Genomic DNA, 22,300 nt, shown 5'->3' on the forward strand with positions numbered 1-22,300 from the left:
AATTTCTGGGAGCTTATCACAAATACACTCACCAGTTCTAAACACTATCCTTTTTCTTTATTTTAAAGATGAAATGATGTCGACAAAAACTAAACAAAAAGAAATGCACTATAAAAATACAATCTGGCTGACACTGCAGATCTGAGAAGTGAATATATTTCCATCGTAATCTTTAGGTCCTACAGACAGTGGAAGAGGGTCTGTGTATTCCAGTCTCATTTCTTGTATTCATTCCAGCCACTCTACTGGAATTTTTCTGACCCTGACTCTGTCCATTGTTTGCCATTGTCTTGCTAAAATAAGCACGTTCGATCCCAAAACCTGTGAACAACAGGAAAAGCTCAGTTCCCTCTGAGCGTCCATTGGCACCTGTGCAGCTCCAGAAGCAGCTGATCAGCTGACCTGAGTCACCGAGCAGGAGTGTCGGGGTGAAGCTGCAAGAGAGGCCACTCAGAGGCTTAAAAATACATTTTAAAAAATCTTAAAATGAACTCTAAAGTGCAGGGGCAGGATGGGAGTTAGCGGTTTCCTCTTACGTGCTCCAGTTAGTGGTCATGTCGCGTTTTGGACCAAGTGGAGACGTGCGAAGGACGACTGGCTGACTCCAGCACCAAGTGCATCCTGTAATCTAGCCCGGGCGTAATCAAAGCATGAATTACAGTTTGAAAATGTTGACGTGCGAGAGCTGGCATCACCTCTGCCAACTTTCTAAGATGACTGTTTCTTAGATAACTGTTGGCTTCACTTGTGGAGCCAGAGGGGGAATACTTCCCTCTCTCATAACAGGACATAAATCTGGCTGATGTATTATTGGCTGCCTGGAAATGTTGATCGCAATTTTGTGCTTATACAAATAAGCTAAAAAAAAAAAAAGTGCAATGAAAGTTTAGTAACCCTCTTTGGTTTAAGTTCTGTTTTGCACCATACAGATTGTGGCTCAGCGAACTGTCGTGCAAACAAGCTGCATACTTTTTCTCTCCTTTTGCCTGGAGAACAAAGATTTAGAAAAAAAAATCGACCCATCAGATTGAAAATCTCCCTTAAATCAATAAAAACTAACTGCGACACGATCAAGACGACATCCTTCCTAAATCTGGTTGGGAATTCAACACATTCCCTTGTTTTTAGATTCTAGATGCTCAAGGTGAAAGTCAAGAAAGCATTCAACAAGAACTCTTCCATCTTAAATGAACTCAAATGCTGCAAAAAAAGACCAAATCTCTGAAAGTTGGTAGTTTCTGGTCTGCAGATTAAGTAAAAACAGATGCTGCAATGAATTACTCCTGCAGACTTGACATTTAGAAAGTTTTTTTTCCAGCAGCTCTGTGTGTTTCCTGGCTTTGTCCATCAAAAACACATGAGACGAGAGCGTGGTGTCATGTTACAAACACAGCGTTTGTCCCACCATGTGACCCGAGATCGGGTTACATTTTATCATGGTTTTTCCGCAGGAAACTGGGACATCTGGCTTGTTCGAGAACATTGTTGAGGTACAAAACATGCCATGTCGCCACTGGTCACGGCGGTAACCATCAACCCAAACACGCTGCGGCTCTATCTGTGTGAGGGACATCAGGAATCTGACTCATAATTTACAGCCCTGGAACAATCCGGCTATCAGCCCAGTGGAAATTTACCGGCAGGGCCTCGTGCTCGGCTCACACATGAGCTCAGATCTGGTTTATTATTGACCCGGGCGGCTAATACGCACGGTTACACATTAAGGAGGAGACGGACTGGTTCCTCACAGCTGAACGCAAATATTTTTATAGTCTTCTCAAACATTGGATCTGCGTGTGAAATCCAGCATGGAGAAGGTGAATTTGCAATATGGCGGGAGTGAGGAGGGCACGGGTTTCATGGAGTTTACGGCGCTCCTGGAGCATTTTTCTGGGTATTTGAATGCTTATTTTCTAGTAAATACAGAGTAATCATGACACATTGTGTTTGGAGTTAAGCCCAACAGGTCCTTCAAAAACCGGACAGGCAACAAAAAGTAACCGCCTGGCTGCGTTCCAGTATTTTTATTAGTGACAATGTTAGTCATTTATAGAGGGGCCAACATCTCATTTTTTGTTTTCATTTCAGAAAGATTTTGTGTTTACATCCCAGAAAACATCCTAAACCTGGTCTTTATTTAGTTTAATAAAGTTCACCACAGCTACCCGTCACGCTGTGGTTCTGTTTGCTGCTTCTGGAAGTTCAGAACGCATGAAGAAGAAGATGGAATCTGAAGATTACTGTGAAATCTCAGAGCGAGTCACTTGGTTTGAGGTCAGTTTTCTGGAGTCGGCTCACCGAAGCTCACATGCAGCAACACGAAAAGAATAAACGTGTGAATGCCTCAGGCATTCACACAATTACTGCAGCGTTTGAGATCTGAGCTACACTCCAGCTGGAAACCTCGGGGGCAGGGAGATGCAGTCTACCGTTTACATGAAGGTTTCCTGGAAGCTGCAAAGAGCTCGAATGCATCATGGTGTCAGAGAGAAAAGCAGAATCAGAGGAATGCAAGAAGAGAAGAAGTTTCTGGAAAAAGGAGGTCAAACATATGGTCCATGTGCCTGTTAGAGTGTAAAATTTACAAATTAGACATAATCTGAACATTTTCAGCTGCTTTTATTGGTCCACCAGTGGAGGAATGTTTTCCATCAACTGCATTTCCAGCTAAACAGCATTACAAAATGCTATTTGATGAAGGACGGAGACAGCTGTGCTGCCAGAACAAGCACTGGGTGTTTAGGCTCATTATTCAGGTCAAAAACACAGTGGGACGCTTATGTTTGGTGATGTTATCAGAAAACATGTCAGAAGGCAGCCAAAGATTCTTTGCAATAAAGCATAAAGAGAAATGAGGATTGATCATCACCGACAGGTTTTCATGAAGTGTTGCCAACTTGGAGATTTTCCCAATAGCAACTTGATATAAGTCACACATGAGGGGATTTTTTTAATGGTGTTTTTAGAGACCTTTCAACTGTTGTTGAGACTCTGCAGCTCGTGTGGTGCAGTTACTGTCAGGCATTGCCGTGAACTTGAAGTTTTTGTTTCGTGATTAATCTCACAGTGTCTTCAGTGCAAATGAATTGCACGTGTGCCGAGCTGCAGCCGATCCCACCCTGGATTATCGAGGAATGATTCACTCTAAATGCACGCATTTGATCCCATCTGTTTAATTCGCTCACTGAGTGTGCAACTAGACCCGACACGGGAGAGTTTATTTGTGTGTCTGAACATACGTGGGGTCATTTTGACCTCTTCAGCTCTTTGTTACAATGTGCATGACAACTATTATGCAATCGACAATGCAAACCGGCCAGAAGTCTTTCACATCCTTCTGGAGCAGATGGCAGCAGGCGCATTAAGGTCCAGTCGTCTGCACGACTTTGTGAAGATGTTCTGAACTCTTTCAACTCAGGTTTGTCATTGATTACAAGTGGACTGATCCAACCTGAACTTCAGGAACCCTTTTATATAATACTAATGCCGTATTTATCCGTCCGCAGGCCCCGTGACACTGTGGCCTTGTGTAAAAAGGATCCGACGCTGCCTGAGCAAACAGGAAGTGAGTCATGGCTGAGTTATGAGCTCTCCAGGGCTGGAGGGTGGATCAGAGGGTGGGTCAGTCGAAGGCAGAAAAAAAAAAGTACCATAACTTTTATTAACTGTTGCAGGGGGATTTTATTTAATCCCCCCTCTAAATGTGTTGGATGTTTCTTGTCAGATAACACATGCTGCACACATTTACACATCAGGGTGGAGGAGGTGATGCTGCGCTGCGGGAATCTGCTAACGTGTCTCAAATCCTTTTAATCTCTGAGAAGAGACAAATGGTGCTGCTGATATCGGCAGATTTTTTTGAGCATCAACATGATTTTACCAAGTCTGGACGTCTCCTTCTAGAAGGAGATGAGCTGCATGTGCAAACGTCTCCACCCCCAGCAGAACACCCAGACCTGCTGACAATAACGCCCTGTGTGTGTGTGTGTGTGTGTGTGTGTGTGTGTGTGTGTGTGTGTGTGTGTGTGTGTGTGTGTGTGTGTGTGTGTGTGTGTGTGTGTGTGTGTATCCAGGTTTTTGTATGTTGAGGGGACAAAATGTTCCCACAACATAGGAAAACCAGGCACAATGTCACTTGTGGGGACATTTCTTGGGTCCCCATGAGGGGAAACAGTGTTTTCTTGACCGTGTTGTTGCTACTGAAAAAGTAAAAGTGCAAAAACATTTCTTTAGGGCTAGGTGTTGTTTTGGTGTGGGTTAGGGTTAGGGTAAGGGTCAGGGTTGGGGGTTAGACATGAATGGGAGTCAATGGAAGGTCCCCACAAGAGTGGGAAACCCAACGTGTGTGTGTGTGTGTGTGTGTGTGTGTGTGTGTGTGTGTGTGTGTGTGTGTGTGTGTGTGTGTGTGTGTGTGTGTGTGTGTGCGTGTGTGTTCTCAGGAAGCGCTGCCCTGTCTTTATTCCATTTGCCCCCCAGAGTCTGCAGACCTTCCAGTTAAAGGCACAGAGACCACAGACACACCTTCACAAACCACCAACAGTTAAGCTCCCAGACCTCATTACTGTTTTTCAGGTTTTCTGATTTAAATTTTACTCTTAATTATTACAACTGAGCACAATATATGAGTATATTTCTATTCTTAAAAGTCTTAAAACTGGTTTGTTTTGTGTTTAAACCACAGATGGAGACTTTATGTAACAGCAGGCCGGAGGGAGAATATGTGGAATCATGACGTCTGCATGTCTGTTATGTGAAGATTCCCACATGGTCAGCTGATTGTTTGCACAACTCGAAGATTGTGCAAAACATTTTGGTTCCTATATTAATTTTAAAGCCACAGTGACAGTCACGGACACTGAGGGTGGAGAACATAAGTGAGGAGGGGTCAAGTTTAATGTCTGAAGTGAAAAAAAATGAAAATCTTTCCACGATATTGTCTGAAAACTGATTCATTTAGAAAATTATTCAGTTTGTGCTCTATAACTAAGGAAGTTGTAGAACATAAGGGTATGTGTGTGCATGTGTTTGGGCATGTGCATTTGCATGTATGTACAAAAGTGTGTGCATGTGCACGTCTGTCTATGTTGTGTGTGTGTGTGTGTGTGTGTGTGTGTATTTATTCGGGTGGGCATTTCTGTGCACGTGTTTGCACACATGTAGGAAAGTGTGTTTAAAAAAACTTATGTAACGAGAGTTAAAAATTACATTTCAGTATATTCCACAATTTGGACTTTGCAGTTGAACTTTCACAGGAGTCCCTCTGTCCAGAGGGGAGGCGTCCGGCTCTGATTTCACGCCGTAAAGCGGCGTGTTGGGCTGCGACCAACGCTGATGTGGTTTTCTCACTTGGATCAAAGTAAAAAGACCAGATCTGCAAAGACATGGATACTTGTCCTGACATGTGCTCGGTGCATGCTGTTGTCATATTTCAAACCTCGCATGCCAAACGTCAAGCTGTTGCATAAGGACACCTGATTCTCCACTGGAAGCCACTGCTGGAGCTCAGGGACGCATTTGTCTCATCGGTCGACTTTTTCAGAGGACTGAGGGCGAAAAATGAAAAGTTTAACTTTCAATATTTGGTTGTTTTCTATATTTTTTACATGATTCATCGAATGCTGTGCTGCAGCTTTCAGGCAGATAATGTTTAAACCCTAGAGGTGATCTTGCCTACAAAGCCTGAGTTTTGACTTTCCATGTTACTGTAGTTAAGTTGTGTGTTTCTCTGAAGCAGCAGTGTGTGTTACCTGTGTTCCCCGCTCCTGTTTGTTTGTTCCAGACAACGTGTCTGTCAGTATCTTGGTCTCCACAGATGTTCTGAGGCCTTTCACACAACGTGCTGGGACTGGATTGCACGCACTTTTCAGAAAACCTGGAATCCGTTTCTTCCTTCTTTACAGTTATGCAACACGTTGTGTTGGTCTGTCACGTAACATCTCAATAAACTGATTTTTTATTTGTGGTTTTAATGTGGCAAAAATGTGGAAAAGTTCAAGCCGTTTGAACAGTTTTGCAACCCACTGTGTGACGACTGCCCGAGGCCAACCACTATAAATGTTTTCATAAGTAAATCTAAAACCTGGTTTTTAGGGGAACTTCCACCTGCTGAGAAGGTCTGAGTTCTCATAAATCTCCTCTTTAAGGACAAACCCGCTCAGGACCGTGCTGCTGGTCCGACCTGGGCGTCCTCGCTTCAGAGCACTGAACTGACCGGTTCAGTCTTCATGAAGGTTTGGGTGTCGAAGCTCACATCTCAAATGCAAGAGCAGACACACCCTGTGAGACACCTGGTGTGTGTAAACACACCGCGGTGTTTGGACTGGCTACGGTCTAACAGGGATCTATACAATATGATGTGACATCTGGAAGTAGATCAAAAAGAGTGCTCGATCACGCCTCAGCTGTATCAATGGAAGGACATGATGAGACGTGCTCCTGGTAGAATGTCAACACAGCCTTTCTCATGCACGGCTTCGGGTTTTGTAAGGTGAAAGCCTCAGGCTACATACATGTATGCAGCAGCAGGGAGAGTGAACGGGCTTTCCAGAAGCTTCTGTAGCACAGTTCCCAGCATTCCTCCCTAATGAAGAGGGTTGAAGATTCCCGAGTGGCAGCTCTTGTATAAGCAGCGCAGAGTAAACCAGACCCAGCCCAGAAGTGATTTATGGTCCCACTGCTGCAGGTTGACCTCCAAACTCCCCCAACACTGACACACTTTCAGAGTGTTTTAACCACGTCTGCCGCCAACGCTCCTCGAGGTTAACACAGGTAGAATGACTTTATGGTTCAAACGTCTACTTTATCCAGCTAATCTCTATCTCAGTGAACTGAACATGCTGCCAGAGATAACAGAGCCAGGCTATCACCCTTTTAAATCATATCTTTGGAACGTCGGAAAGCCGTACGGAGATGAGGCGAGCAGCATTTCTGCCTCACGGCACGTAACCATTCGAAGGTTCGAGTCCAGGCCATGCCTTTCCTCTCCTTGTGCATGGGTTTTCTTAACGTGCATCCTCCCTCAACTGAAAACATGGATTTGAGAATGTTGCTGGGTTTTTTTTTTGTTTGTTTAATCTCCTGCCTAAAAATGTCCTAAAAGGGTAAGATAGCCAAAATGACAGTTTTTCGTTTTTCCCATTTATTCACACCGAATGCGAATATAGTACAGAATTAGAAGAAATAAAACCTGACTGTACAGGAGGAGGAAGAAGCTCATTAAATCCTCACTAAGTATTACAGTAATACTAAAACAAAATAATGAAGAAAAAACATGAAGGAAAATGAGCCAGAGGAAACTTATAAATGAGTTCATAAAACAGACACCAAAACCACACAGCAAGTCGAGCCAGAATCAGTGTGATAGTATTCAACCTTTAAGGCCCAGACCTGGAGGACCAGGACTGAGAAGCCCTGGACATCGTGTTCATTGTGTGATCGTTATGGTCCACCATGATAAAATTCACATGACCCCATTCTGCTTCTCTTCACGTGCCCCCCGTATCAAATTGAATTATGAGGTGAAAGGTCATGATGACTCTCAGTGAGAGAAATCCTGACTCAGTTTTGTAGACTGAAAATTGAAGCATTTGCACCAGCTGGAGGTCGTTCCTTTTATCACCTCCTTTAAACTGTCACTGGCACCGATCTGCCACCAGAGGGCAGCACCTTCAAACCTTTGAGAACGCTCCTTCCTCTCAGGAAATTACCTATCAAGGAGGTTTTCTGTCTTCAGTTTAATATAAAGCTAAAAGATTATTATTATATCCAAATAGAGCAATAAAACAGTTTTAATTTTATTCTACTGAAAGCTTGGGTACCTTAACTTCTGTTTTTCGGGCCTTCATCCTCTTTGATAATCTAATTTCTCAGAACCATTCAGCTTTAGGAAATCTATTTTAACACTTCACTAATTCAATAAACACGAGAATTCAGCAAAGCAGCCCCAAATCATGATGCTCCCTCCACCCTGCTGCACTTCACGTTTAAAGTTTGCACAAAGTGTCTTTTTTTTTGTTTTGCAAATGGCTGCATGGCTAATTTTCTCCAGTCTTGGCTTCACTGGTGCATTTCCTCGAAAGTGTCTCGGCCTGTGCTGCGATGCTGCTTTGCTTCGAATCTACACTGACTGTATGTGTCCGGTCAGACACACCGTATCTGATCAAGTGTCTGTTTACAAATATATATTTTCAGATTATTGCATCACTGCAAATGACTGTTTCATTGCTGATTATCGCAGATTGCTGTAGCGTCAGTAGCTGCATGGAGCAGCTTGTTGAAAGAGTCTTGCAGCAGCAGCAGCTTCTCTCGTGAGAGCAGGAACAAGGAAACTCGTCGCCGCCGCGGAGCTCAGAGGAAGCGGGCTGCAGCAGCCGGAGCGGGTTCGCTGGTCCCGGACACGTGGAGGACATGGAGGCTGAGGAGGAGGAGGGGGGCCGCCGTGGAGACCCCCGGGAGCCGGGGGAGACCGCCGGGAGCAGCTGTACCGGGGAGCAGAGCCGGGAGCCCCGCTCAGTGCAGGTAGAGAGCAGACCCCGCTCATTCAGCTTCACCGTGTCTGCTCATGATCCCTGACGTCCTGTGATGGTTCAGGGTTCATAACGTTCCTGCTGTTGTTGCTGTGGCATTTCACAGAGGTTCATTTTTTAAAAAATTTTATTTATTTTTGCTGTCAGTTCTGTTTTGAGATGAGGGGTGGTAAATATATGAACTGCGGACGAACATTAGGCCGCCAGACTGTCTCAATATGGCCTTTTCAATGCTTTTTTTGCTTGCCTTGGACATGACAGAATACAGGTCTTATTACAAAATCACGGTCTCAGTAGATGAAAAAATAAACAGAGACGGGAATAAAAGTGAAACTGCTGGAGCTACACGACGGGAGGAAACAATAAGTAACACCAAAATACATGTCAGGTCAGTAAAACTTAAAAACAAATGTTCAACAACTCCCTTAAAAAAACATGAATAAAAGTAAACTTTTAGACAAACTTGGCTTCAACTCAAAGAACTTAGTGGTAAAAGTTGGTCATTTGTTCTTTAAACTTGATGCATCAAACTCAGTTTGATGCATTTTCCTTGTAAGAGAACTGGTTTTATGATGTCAAACAGAACTCAACACTGTTTCAACTCATAATTCCATTTTAACTGAAATTCATCTGCATTCATTCTAATGGTCATTTTATTCAATAATTAAAAAAACTTTTATTCATCCCCAAGAGGATTAACTTACATGGATTAATGTTTATACATTTTTTTCTATTAAAAATAATGAATCGATGTTCAACTCACTGTGTGTTCAAAACAAAATTAGTTTTTCTTTAATTTTATGATGTACATTTCTTGAAAAATAGTCTCTGGAGCCAATCCCAGTGACTTATGGTCCAGGGCAGGGTTCGCCCTGGACAGGTGTCCAGACAGACAGCCACACACACACACACACACACACACACACACACACACACACACACACACACACACACACACACACACACACACACACACACATATTCACATATTCACAGGGGGAATTTCTGATCACCAGTTAACTTCTCATGTATGTTTTTGGACTGCGGGAGGAAGCTGGGGTACCAGGAGGGAACCCACACACATGGGGAGAACATGAAGACTCCACATAGAAAGGCCCTGGCTGTATTTGAACCCAGAACCTTCTCACTATGAGGCAAGAGAGCTAATCACTGCTGCACACTCAGTAATACGGCTACAAGTACTGCGGCCCTCCGCAGCAGGAAGTCGACCGGTGCTTTTTTTTTTTCACATATTATGTGAATGATTGAGCTTACATTTAAATACTTTATCTTTGTCATCTGAGGAGATCTGGTTCGTCAAATTATTATTATTTAATCAATTTTTTTTATTGGAAACAACCAGTAAACATCAAATAAAGGATCCCATCCCATCTGATCTTGGGGGAAAAAAGGTGTAAAATTAAAAATGTAAAAACATGGAGGTCATATATCACAATTATTACTGTTTTTCAGCAGCTTATCATTGGTCTTTTTTAAAAAATGTTGACAAAGTTTTTGACGTTCCCTTGACGCCACACAACGACCCTCCCCTCTGATTTGTTCTTTGTCTTTTTTGTAGACTATAACTTTACCACATGAGTTACATTTGTGTTGATAACCCGAGCAAATATCAAGACAAATTAAAACTCGAAGTTAAACTTCTGATAACAAACTCCAGTGTCTGAAACGTGTCATGACAGGTGGAGTTTAAGAGATGAAATAAGTCCATATAACCGAGTGGGGCTGTCAGTCTTTACAGTGGAGGTGATCAAACATAATCTCTTATATTTGCCAGTGTATACGGCACAAATGTGACTGTAGCGTGTAATTTCACTGACACGGTGCCAAATCACAGGTAAACAATGGAAGAGTTCAGATTGTGTTGCTCAGGCTTTTGAATTTAACAGCACTACAGATCAAAGGACTCGATACAGTGAAGAGACGGTTAAAAGGAGCTTCAGTCGTTTCTGTTCTCTGCAAAAGCATCAGAACGATGCTATTTCCTGTCGATCATTGTCATTTAAACATGCACTTTAGTGTTAAACATGGCGAAGATAGCAAAGATGGCACCTCTGTAATGTTCAATACATTCAGAGTTAAACATCCTGTAATTCTCCTTGTAATCGGTCTTTCAGCTTCTACATGATAAATCACCTGCTCTGAGGACTTGTGGAACATCACAGATCTGTCACAGTGTGGAGCTTTGACTGATGTTTGTGTTTGATGCGTCTGAGGCTCGACTCACTCGGCCCACTCGTTTGTGTCACCGGGCTAAATTTAGCCGCGGTTCCCTCCCACGTATTCTGAGCATGTCCTGTTTGGCAAGAAAAGTCAAGAGACTTTGCCGGGCGGTGGGAGGGGAAGGCGAGCGTGCCGCGGTACATGCGTAGGGCTGGAGTTGGTGCACACTGCACAAAGTGGCTGAAATAGTTCTCTTTTTGCTTTTCCTGCCCCTTTCTTGACCTTTCTGCCTGTTATTACCCTTGTTATTGAAACTCCCACAATTACTGTCAAACAGAGTCAGAGCTCTTTAAAAAAAGTTCAACCTTTGGGAACTGGTAGCATTTTCAGTGTCTCTAAGCACTGTTGACGCGTAAACAGATACCATCAAACTATAGAGTCAAACTACAAAAACTTCAAAATTAAATTAAAATTAAGTAAGTGGCATGAATGTCACAAAAATCTGTTGGACAAACAGAAAATAGACCAACATGAATGATTTTTTTTAAGACTTGGTCTCTAAATTTTCTTGAAATTCTCACTGGATGTCTTTAAGAAGGTTGAACCATCTTGTTAATTAATTTTAATCTGCATAGAATGTTTTTTTTTTCTTAATGAGAGAAGCAATGTGTTCTGTAATGATTAATTCATAAGGGTTAGGTAACTGATTTAAATGGGCCATAAAGGGTTAAGTCATGCACCTGCTGCTTCTGCCTCTGTCTCAGCCTGTGTGCACATAACATAACAGACAGGATTATTGGTTATCTTAACCCCCATCATTATTTATATGAGATCATATTAGAATAAATTAGATGAACAGTTGTTGCTGCAGCCGAGGGGTGATACTGTAGCATGTGAAAGAGTGCAGAGATTAATCGTGAAAATATTCTAATCCTCCGATTAAAGAATCACTGTGTGTGATAGAGCTGGACCTTGGATGCTGCTGAGTTGAAAAGTACGCAGAAATGATAACATATAAGTTAATCTACAAAGATCAGCTTCATGCTTGACAGGAACTCTGAGCAGTCGGCCTGCAGCCACAATAACGAGTGTGAAGAAGAGTGTCTGGAAAGCCCCAGTGTGGTTTCCCAGCTACCTGCTCTCATCTCACTTTTCCCTCCAGTTTCTGACCTTTCTCATCATGTAGATTTGTTTTTTTTTCTTGCCTGCACACCCCCTCTCTACTTTGTTCTTTCCACTGTCATGGTGTACAAACAGGCCTGCGTGATTTCCACTGTTTGACATCTGTCCCCAAATTTTAAGGTTTGTAATGTTTTATGGTCTCAGACTTTACACGCCGGCATGGAAACAGTTCAGCCTTTCATGCTGTATCTGTACTGTGTATTGTGAAGCAATGATAATAGAGGACTTACTTTAAAGGATAAGTTCAGTTTAAACAGTTTTCACGTCGTTTATAGAACGAAGTAGAACAATATATTCACCCAGAAGGGTTTTCTGATCCAAACAGTGCTTCAGGAGAAATTTAGATCCAAAGTCGAGCTGCAGACATCCATATACTGTTAGTCAATGGGGCATGTGTGGCGCCGGCTCCGAAAACGGCTTTAATCGCCCAAAAACTCATTTATCATCATAATTTCACCAATATTTCCTCATGGTCTGCTCACGCCACTCCTCCACCACAGCCCGGTGTTGCAAAATACATGCTTTTGCGGTTTTACAGATCTCTGAAGTGAATACGGTGATTAGGATGTAAACTGAAGTACATTCACCAAAAAACACAGTAGGTGGCGCTGTGCACCTAAGTTGTTGGTCGCCACCCGCTCCAAAGAAGAAGAAGAAGAAGATCTCTGAACTGTAAACATCTTCTTAAGTTGAACTTTTTGAATCACGATGTATTTCATAAGTACTATTTGCATATCAGTCTTTGCAGGCTTCAGAGGATGTCCACATGATTTCAGTAGACCATCAGCGTGTTCGACTTTTTCTAGAATGAACGAGCATATAGCAGCTCTCACTAGGGCTGAACGATATATAGTTATCTTATCGATATTGGTATATGAACATTCACGACATTAGTTTCTCAAAATCGACGATATCAAGATTTCCCCTGCTTGCCCTGCATGTAAGCTTGCCCGTGCACAGGTCAGGCCAGCCAACCACAAACCTCCTTTACTGGTTGACCGCTGATGGCAGCCAATGAGAAACATCAGAGGGAGGGGCAGGAGGGAGACGCACACTCACATGTGCTACACATGGCGGAGAGTAAGCAAAACAACAACATGAGAGCTGAAGAGAGGGTGGTTGCAGAATCTGCACAAACGAATTTGGTGCTAGTGGCAGTGAGTTCTCATAAAAAAACAAACTGCATTTTTTTACATCCTTTTAAATTATCAGGGCGTGAAATTCCCTATAAAATGGCGGTGGGGACCAATTGAGATCGAATCTCCGCCGGTTTGGGTGCCATATAAGTAGTTCCTTACCGCCTGATGGCTTTTTTTAATCATGAAATTGCGTCGCTTCTCTTTTAATGAATCAATCATAACCAACACGCCTCCTAACTCTGGGATTCCATTTTTTTGCATTCTTCTTCTCTGTGCTTCACTCTGCACTATGCATCTAACAATCACAATGCGCCCTCTGCTGGATTGAAGGAGGTACTGCTTGATTCAGGCGCTGCTGTGAACTCCAAACAACAAATAATTCAGAACACAATGACAGCAGTGGGTGTAAACAGTAGTAACTGTAAATATGCAAATCTGCCAAAACAGTTAATGATTTACTGCGATACTACAGTTCTCCACTCCTGAATGAGGCCGTCACAGCTGCAGAACAACATCAGTGAACATCAGTGAGAGAGGTCCTCTAGGGTCTGATACATACAGAGACAAAACCTGGTCAGATTAAGAACTGAATAGAATCAGAATCTACACTAACATTCACAGCCATCAGCAGGATCTTAGCTAAAATACTTTGTTTCAATTGGGAGCAACTACATTATATAAAATGTGATTTGTGCTGGTATGGATTCTAGGGTTAATGTGCCACCACCACCAAAGGAACTTGTCAAAGCTGGGATTCTTCAATCAGCATTTAGCAACATGCATACCTGCACCAAAATAAATAAAAATCATTTTATAAATTTGCAACTTGGGGTGGGCCATATAGCATAAGAAGATATACCATCCCAGACACAGTGCAGCAAACAGATATAAACAGAACTAAACAAGCACAACAAAATACAACAGTTTAATTAAAAAATTATTGTTGGATCCTGTTTTTGATCAGCATTTTACAAAATTGAAAATTAAGGACCTGTTAAAACTTTTGAGGACCTGTTAAAATTTTCTGAGGACCTGCTGAAAAGATTTGGAGGGCCTGTTAAAATTTTGACGAATTTCATGCCCTGTATGTTTTTATTTTTCTGAAAAATGCTTAACTTTCACTGAATCCATTGTAATATATCGTATCGATATCGAGGTATCTGGCATGGATATCGAGATATGAAATTTTGCCCATATCGTTCAGCCCTAGCTCTCACCATGTACTTTCACCCTCCGCCTGTCTCTGGAGGAGACAAAGATGAGCTGAGTCAGAAATATGAGGCTGTCCTGCTGCAACATGCCTCCATGTGGCTCATGTAATGAAACCCAGGAGTAGCAGAGCGGAGGGAGATGAAGACACAGATAGACCCCGAAAACTTGCGTTCGCTTCACTTCGTCGCAGGTACAGGTGTCACTTTGTGCAAACTTACACCCTCCTGCCCTCGGCTGGGGTCACCCAGGGCACCTCATTAAAACAGAACTGATGAAAAGGTGTGGATTACTTAATGAACTCTACTCATTGGTGCAGGTTTTACAGCAGATGTGCAGTTTTTATTTCAAAGTTCAAAAGTCAAGTTAAAGAAGTCATTATATAACCCAGCGCTTTATTACTGAATCTTAATAAGTGGAGCATTAGTCAAACGTCTGAACTGCTTAAGTGAACTACGACGATTTTTCTACAAATTAATCAAAATGATTTACTTTTTTTTTAATATTAATCATATTGAGTGACTCATGGGTGTCACACATGAAGTTCAGGGGCCATTTACTTGATCTTGAGACCAGTGAAATGGATTCATAATAACCTTTATCTTTAAACTCCAAAGATTTTTTTATAGCAGAAAGTGTATGTATGAAAATGTGTTTAGTTTCACAAAACCAAACAATTATTATGGAAAATTATGACAATCTCAAGATGAATCCCATTGAAATAGCACGTTTTGGTGGAAAATTAAGTGAAATGTCTATGAAGCCTCCTATAGCTGTTGCATAATGCTTGTTTTTAAAAACCTGGGTCTCAGTGTTGCATTTTATTCTTTAATTTTTTGATATTTCTTTAAAAAACAATAAAAATCAGTGTTTTCTTTGAAATTTTACTAATTATCTTGGTGGTTTGGCAGGCTGGATTGGAACCTATTGCAGGTCAGTTTTGGCCCACTGACCTCGTGTTTGACACCCCTGCATTGGATTGTCGATGTGCACCTAATGAACTGTCCAGTGGGAGCATTTCTTTTATGCAAAAGAAGAGAAGACAGTCAATTGGACGTGTATACACCAGTACATCATCTGCATAGAGGTGTGCGTTGACTCATTTTATGCACTGTGTTATTTTGGCGCTTCCTCTAAAGAAAGATGAGCATTCCCGATCACATCTTTGACCTTTTCTCATATTGTGCACTGAGAGGATTTCATGATGCCTGTTGTTGTGTTTTGGCCAGTGTTGGGTAGTAACGGCGTTACTTTTTTCAGTAACGAGTAACGATTTTTTAGCGTTCTTTTTTTTTAATTCAGTAACTCAATTTCCGTTACCAAACGTTGCGTTACTCCGTTCCTTTTGGTGAGGTTTCATACAACATTTTTATTGCAATGTCTCACAGTTCCTGTAACATTCCAGCGGTCAATAAAGTTTTATTGAATTGAAAAAACATTCGGCGCTTTCTCTCCTGCGTCCGTGCTCCGGTCAGTGCCTCGACCACTCTGGTCTGATGAGCAACAAGACGGCAGAGAAGAATAGTTTCCAATCGTGGAGATATTCGCATTATTTCACGCATCACGACTATGATTTAATTTAATTCATTTATTTAACAAGGTTTGGCCCGACGGACCGACAGCTGTAAGAAGTGACTAAAGTGCTATGTGGATGTTTTCTTTCAATTGTGTCTCAAACAAGAAGCCTTAATCTCACTAACTGAACGCTCCAGCTGCACTTTGACGACCGAGTGCTTGTTTTATAACAACTTTAAAATCCAGATGCAACAATCCGACACGCCCCCCCTCACCCGCACCTCTACACAAAACGCAACAGAACGCAAGATCCGTCTGCTCCACCCCAACATATTGAATATCATATGAAACTACAAAATCTACACTTTAAGACGACACCAGGCAGAATATTCTCTGAGCCGACCAGCTCCCGTCAGCGCAAAACAAACCCAAAACCGATCTTTACGTTTCACAGCGAGCACCTCAGATCGCATGTTTCTCACACACTTCTTGACCAAATCTCAAAGCTATTCACACCAAACACAAAATGTATTTCCTTACCGTTTTGGGGTCATTTTCCATCTACCCATGCTCTCCTCTGACCAAAACTAACGTCATAATCCTCTGGAGTAGTGAAAGAGTGTCATGATGTGCTGCCCCTTGTTGCCATCTTGTGAGCTTGTCGTTAATTTTGGGAGTTTAAATAAAGTTTGTTGACGTTCTACGTCTTGGAAGCTTTCGAACGATATATTACACGTGACTGAGGCATCATCCAGCTGGGAGATATCTTTGAGCATAACTGCACAGTGCTGCCAGAATGAGGCACCGAATGGCAAATACTCGTAGTTACTATTTCTGTGATATTTGGCAATTTTTTTTAGATAGATAGATAGAGCTTGTCATTGTCACAGGTACAACGAAATTTAATTCTGAAACATGCACATTTATCTTCATTGTGTGTTTCTACAGCACATTGCATATTGTTTTTGTTTTTTTCTCTTGATGTGAATTTTGCAGATATTATTGTTTACATATTGCAAAGGGGATTTTTTTTTATTTTCCCTGTGATATAATTGGCTATTTTTGTATTGATATGCATGTGGTGTTATGCATCAGTATGCATTTCATATTTCATTCTTTGTCTTTAACAGAAGTTTTTAGGTGCTGAGTGAAAGCTTGTTAATTTGTCCAGTTTGATTCTGAATAATAGATTATATCTGAATGTCTGTATTTGCTTTAAGCCACTTTAATTTTTTGCAGGCTGATGTTGAATAAAATAAATAGGCATTGAAAAAATACTTGGTGTTTGTGTTGGTGCACAATGGATAATATTCCATTCATACATTCATAGATTCAGTGATGTGTATGCAAAAGAACTGAAATGGTCGGTTTCATCAACAGTTTGTAAAACAACATCAGTACAGACTGAAAATAAGGGCTACAGGGGAGTTCAATCAGTCAACCTTGATTTATTGAGAGCACTGGAAAAACGTTTAAAAGTAACTGAAAAAGTTACTTTTTCAGTAACGCATTACTTTTCGGTTTAAGTAACTGAGTTACTGAGTTACTTTTTTAATAATAACTGTAACTAGTTACTATTTTTTAGTAACTAGCACAACACTGGTTGTGGCCACAGACGAACCTTTCATTATCATCTTTCACTACAGCTGCTGTGAGCTGCACCTAATTACAGCCAATAGAAAAGACTTGAAGATCACCACACCAGCAGTTTACAGATTTCCAGGTGAAGTGCTGAAACATGACCACAGTTGTATCTATTAACACAGCTCGTTTCAGTGCTACTAGAACAACTGCTTCATTCATTTTGCCTCCTTTATCTCATCTTGTGAAGGACCAGTGTTAATAAATGTATAAAACTGCTAAAAAAAAAGTTTTTAAAATGAATTTGTGGTAACAGAGAAGGTAAAAGCGGGGACTAATCTTTGAGGTATGTACAATACAAGGTACAATACAAAGACATTTGAGGGAATATATCGTCACAGATATTAAAAAGTTTTAGAGGGAATCAACTAAATCATTCAAATTTAAAGATGTTATATCCATTAAGACTTTAGAAGTGCATAGAAAAGAAATACAATAGAGATGAAGCAACGATCTGCAGCTGAACGAAGATTCAGTTCAAGGAATTAATGCTTGTCATGATTGTTTCTTCTGCAAAGAAAGTATTGGAAAAATTGTCTTGTTTGCATTTTTAAGAACACTAATCCTCTTTGGCTGTTTCAGTTGCAAGTGAGAATAAAGAAAAAGACAGACGTGGCTATAAACTGATTTCAGATAAAAGAGAAAACAAATGTTCTCTTTTTCTTACTGTATACAGACCTGTACTCAACTCAGGAGCAAAACTCACACCATGCATCACACCAGAGGACTCATTTAAACGTTTTTTTTTTTTTTTTTTTTTTGGTTCTGGTTTCAGGCTTCATGCTTTGTCTTTTTCCTTCAGTTTTCTACAGCTGTAAAACTTTATTTCTGCACACGCACGCACAAGACATTTATGAATGCCACACTGTGTTTTTCAGCAATTTAAGCAGTAAAAAAAACACATTCTGACATCTTTTATGTGAAAACTGTATCTCCTATAGATCTGAACATTTATTTAGAATGTTATTCTTTTAGAATGATTAATCCTTGTAGACTTTTTTGGAATAATTCTACATTTCGTGCACATGTCCCAGACTCCCAGTGTTCAAAATGACTTTAGGAAAATCTTCATGTACTTGATGCACGTCATGCATGAGTGATCATCAGGATAAAAAAGGAGACTGAGCCCACACCGCGTTACACAACAGCTGATGTCTGAGGTGGACACCTGCTGTGGGGATTTCCTCAAACTGAGCTGGGTTTTTTTAATGGCTTCTTCATCCTCACTTACACAACTTGACATTATTTCTTGATTAACTCATAGGTCAGTGTTTAACATGTCTTAATTATCTCCTTATACAGGTAAAATAAAACCTGACTCTCAATGTGACATGCTCAAATATATCAATAACATCCGTGCTTAATATAAGGCATAAACTTTTGGGTCTTTCAATAGAATAGTTCTCCTCAGAGGACGGTGCCTCTGTGTCTCTGCTGGCTGTGTGAAGCAGGCTGTGACGTGTCCCCCTGCAGGGCAAGCTGGCGAAACGCACGAAGACGCAGCTGCAGGTGCAGCAGGGCGTCCCGGAGGGGGACGAACCTCGCTCTCTGGATGTAGACCCTCGACTAGAGGACTGGCAGCAAACCGCTACTCGCTCACCACAGCTCATACAGGTGTGTGTGTGTGTGTGTGCTCGTCTGTGTGTGGACAGTTCAGGCTTTAATGGAGCATGAGGCTTGTGTCCATGAAAACATTTTGGGAACTTTTCCTCGTTGATGACTCGTTTATTTGGACTGAATGGTTCAGGATTTTTGAAAAAAGATCTAAAAAGCTCAAAATGCAAATGCAGATTCCTTCTCATTGTGACCCGCTTACAGCACTAGTTCATATATTTTGTATGAAAGACAAAGATAAAGATCAACTAAACTGCAATCAATCATGTTTCAGTACATGCCATTGATCTGTTGTGCAACAGATCAAATTGACTATTTGATTATTATTTTCATGTGATAGATCACACATGAAAACATGTTGCAGAATCAGATGAAGTAAAACACAAAAATCAAGGAAAAATTATGAGACAATAAATCCAAGAAACATTAAATTCTGAGGATAATGAAAAGGAAGCAGCTTCTCGTTAGAATTGCATGATATTTCTCTTATTGTCAAAAAACAATTGATGTGAACTGATCAGCGGTTCACAGAGCCTGAATAACTGCCAAGCGAAGTAGCCATGAGTCATATTCGAATCATTTATAGTCAAAATGAAAGAAAAGTGTTTCTTCTGTGGAAACAGAAATCGCTTACATTTCATTAAACCTGTAACTTTTGTGAAATGAAAACCTAAAGACTCGGTGGTCTATATCTGATGTGACCTGGCAGTGTTGAAGGAAAGAGTCATCCTGGGTGGAAACACGCTGCAGCTGAGTTTTCATCCTGAGATGTCACAGATTCCTGGAAAATCCCGCCGGCCAGAGGCAGCTGCTGCTTGTTTGTGTTGAACACAGTCTGCCAGTGACTCAGCATAACACAGAGGTCAGAGCCAAGCAGCAGTCAGGTGAAGAAAAAATACCTCTTCCTAGATCAGGGATGGGCAACTTAAATGATGTAGAGGGCCACATTTGTCGTGACGTCCCCGGTGGCGGGCCATGCTCCCATGAAATTGTGTGTGTGTTGGTTGGGGGGGGGGGGTCGGGGGTCGGCATCATGTTGGGCTGGCGACAATAGAGTATTTGCAGTCACGTGACCCGGGGGTTGGCAACCGGAGGACCGCCACCGTATTGGAGTGAAAACAACCAGTGTTACGCGGTTTCATTGATAGAGAGTAGTGCACGTTTGGTGTCCTTCAACGTTGAAAATGTGGACTGATAAGGAGAGCAGGGGTGTTGTTGTGTTGTCAGATCAAGTGAACAATCTGGACCTAACACAGAAAGACCAGTACTGGGAGAAACTAGGGATTTCAGGCTGCAGCAGGACCCGTACTTAATGCCAGCCGCCTGTTCCAGCCGTGCACAGCTGAGACTCAAGAACCCCGTGACCTGGAGTACACGGACGTTTAGTGCGTAGATCTGTTAACTCCAGGCCAAAATGGACTTGTTCATCACGGAAGTCATTCAACCCGTTCGGCCCGTCGGACCCTGTACCAGATCCAACAGCCTTCTGCTCCACTTCAACAAGTGTATAAAGTGACTAAAATGCTGTGAGGATGATTTCTTTCAATTGTGTCTCAAACAAAAAAGCCTTCATCTCACTAACTGAGCACTCCAGCTGCACTTTGACAACAGAGTGTTTGTTTTATAACAACTTTAAAAACCAAAAGCAACTATTCGACACGCCCCCCCTCACCCGCTTCTCCAGACACAAAACTCTACACAACGTAAGATCCGTCTGCTCCACCGCAACATATTGGATATCATATGAAACTAGAACATCTACATTTTAAGATGACAGCAGGCAAAATCTTCTCTGAGCCGACCTGCTCCCGTCAGCGGCAAAACAAACCGAAAACCGGTCATCACATTTCACAGCCGGCACCTCAGATTGCATGTTTCTCACACACTTCTTCGCCAAATCTCAAAGCTGTTCACACCAAACACAACAGACTTCATGTCCTTACTGTTTCCATCTACTCACGCTCTCCTCTGGCCAAAATTGGCCGCATAATCATCTACAATAGTGAAAGAGCGTCATACGCCTGAATGTTTGTTTTCACTCCAACATGGTGGTGACTACCCAGAGTGCATTGCGAGGCCGGGTGTGTGACGTCAGCTGGTGGAGGCTGGAAGCGCGGAGGGCGTGCCATCTGGTGGCCAAACTATGTCATTGCAACTCAATGTGTGCCGCAAAACACACATTTTTTCTTTTTCAAAAATTAATTGGGGGCCGTACGGAGGGAGGATGCGGGCCATATGCGGCCCGCGGGCCGCCAGTTGCCCATCCCTGTCCTAGATTATGTGACAAAGGACAAATCAGCTGCTTCCAGTTTTCTGCTTCAGAGGTTTTATCTTTAATTCTGTGGTCATCTTTGGTTTTTGTATTTTAGCCCACACAGTCTCAACTTCTTATTAACCTAATTTTTTAGTAAGTAAACGGATAAATGAGTCCATGTGGCTATTTTTATGATGATGATGGTGGATATGCGGCTGATTCTGCTCTGAGTGTCTCGTTACTGACTGACCAGTCGGACTGGTTCGACCCCAGCAGGAGGAAACACAGTCAATCTGCCCCGACTCGGGTTTGGACAGAGGATCTGAAAACACAGCATTCCATCTCTTTTAAAACCACTTTTCTCATTCCACTAGAGGGAGCTGGTTTTGAGCCACAATTTGAAAATAGATCAGGTAGTTTATCCCTATTCTCTTCTGCACACTGTTGAGTTTTAAAGGGGTACAGCGCAGTTTTAAATAATAAATTTTCAATTATTCACACCCACACACATTTTCACCTTTGCCTGATGGGCAGCAAGAGCTATTTTTGCAAGATCGCAGTCGCTCCTATTTTCCTGTGCAGGGCACTGAAGGCACAGCAATATGAGTGATTCCGGTACGAATCGCTCTGAGCATGACGTAATGCGCGCTCCCGCTGGCCTGGTAATCCTTAAGTTTCGATTTGTCCGCCATTACTCCGTCAGACGCTTAGCAGCAACAACTGAGCAGTACTGAGGATGGAGCTTCCAGAAAGTAAGAAAAGACCGGCTTCTAGCACTGCCACAACTCCAGCACAGACCCCACAAGGCAAAAGAAACTTACATTTTACTCGAGCGCTGCTAAAAGAGCGAGGAAGGAGTTCCCCTCTTCTGTGCACGTAAATGGGCACAAGCCACAGACACGAGCTTTTCACTAAGCTACAGTTACACCTAAGGCCTGCAGGGGTCGGTGTTTTGCATAAAACGAGCAAACTGCGCTGTGCTCCTTTAAGCTGAATTTTCAGATGCAGAATAATATTATTTTTAAGTAGTTTGGATGTGA

At 42.0% G+C, this 22,300-nt stretch overlaps 1 protein-coding gene and 1 long non-coding RNA gene across 6 annotated transcripts in view; both read left to right on the plus strand.

The window, feature by feature from the left end:
- Window positions 1–3,519: 3,519 nt before the first annotated feature.
- Window positions 3,520–4,936, plus strand: LOC115400202 (uncharacterized). The gene is made up of 3 exons (XR_003932778.1): window positions 3,520–3,565; window positions 4,440–4,572; window positions 4,682–4,936. It is a non-coding gene; the product is annotated as an uncharacterized LOC115400202 (long non-coding RNA).
- Window positions 4,937–8,308: 3,372 nt separating this feature from the next.
- The window catches only part of LOC115400199 (kinase suppressor of Ras 1-like), a 46,427-nt gene continuing 32,435 nt past the window's right edge, over window positions 8,309–22,300 (plus strand). For 2 of the 5 annotated variants that reach the window (XM_030107912.1, XM_030107913.1), the window contains exons 1-2: window positions 8,319–8,517; window positions 18,866–19,006. In XM_030107912.1, coding sequence (XP_029963772.1) covers window positions 8,407–8,517; window positions 18,866–19,006 — 252 coding nt within the window. In that variant the 5' untranslated portion in view covers window positions 8,319–8,406. Of the gene's footprint in view, window positions 8,518–18,865; window positions 19,007–22,300 lie in introns of all 5 variants that reach the window. The other 3 variants (XM_030107914.1, XM_030107916.1, XR_003932777.1) reach the window with 2 other exon arrangements.

The sequence above is a fragment of the Salarias fasciatus genome, chromosome 14, assembly GCF_902148845.1.
Source record: "Salarias fasciatus chromosome 14, fSalaFa1.1, whole genome shotgun sequence".
Taxonomy (NCBI): domain Eukaryota; kingdom Metazoa; phylum Chordata; class Actinopteri; order Blenniiformes; family Blenniidae; genus Salarias; species Salarias fasciatus.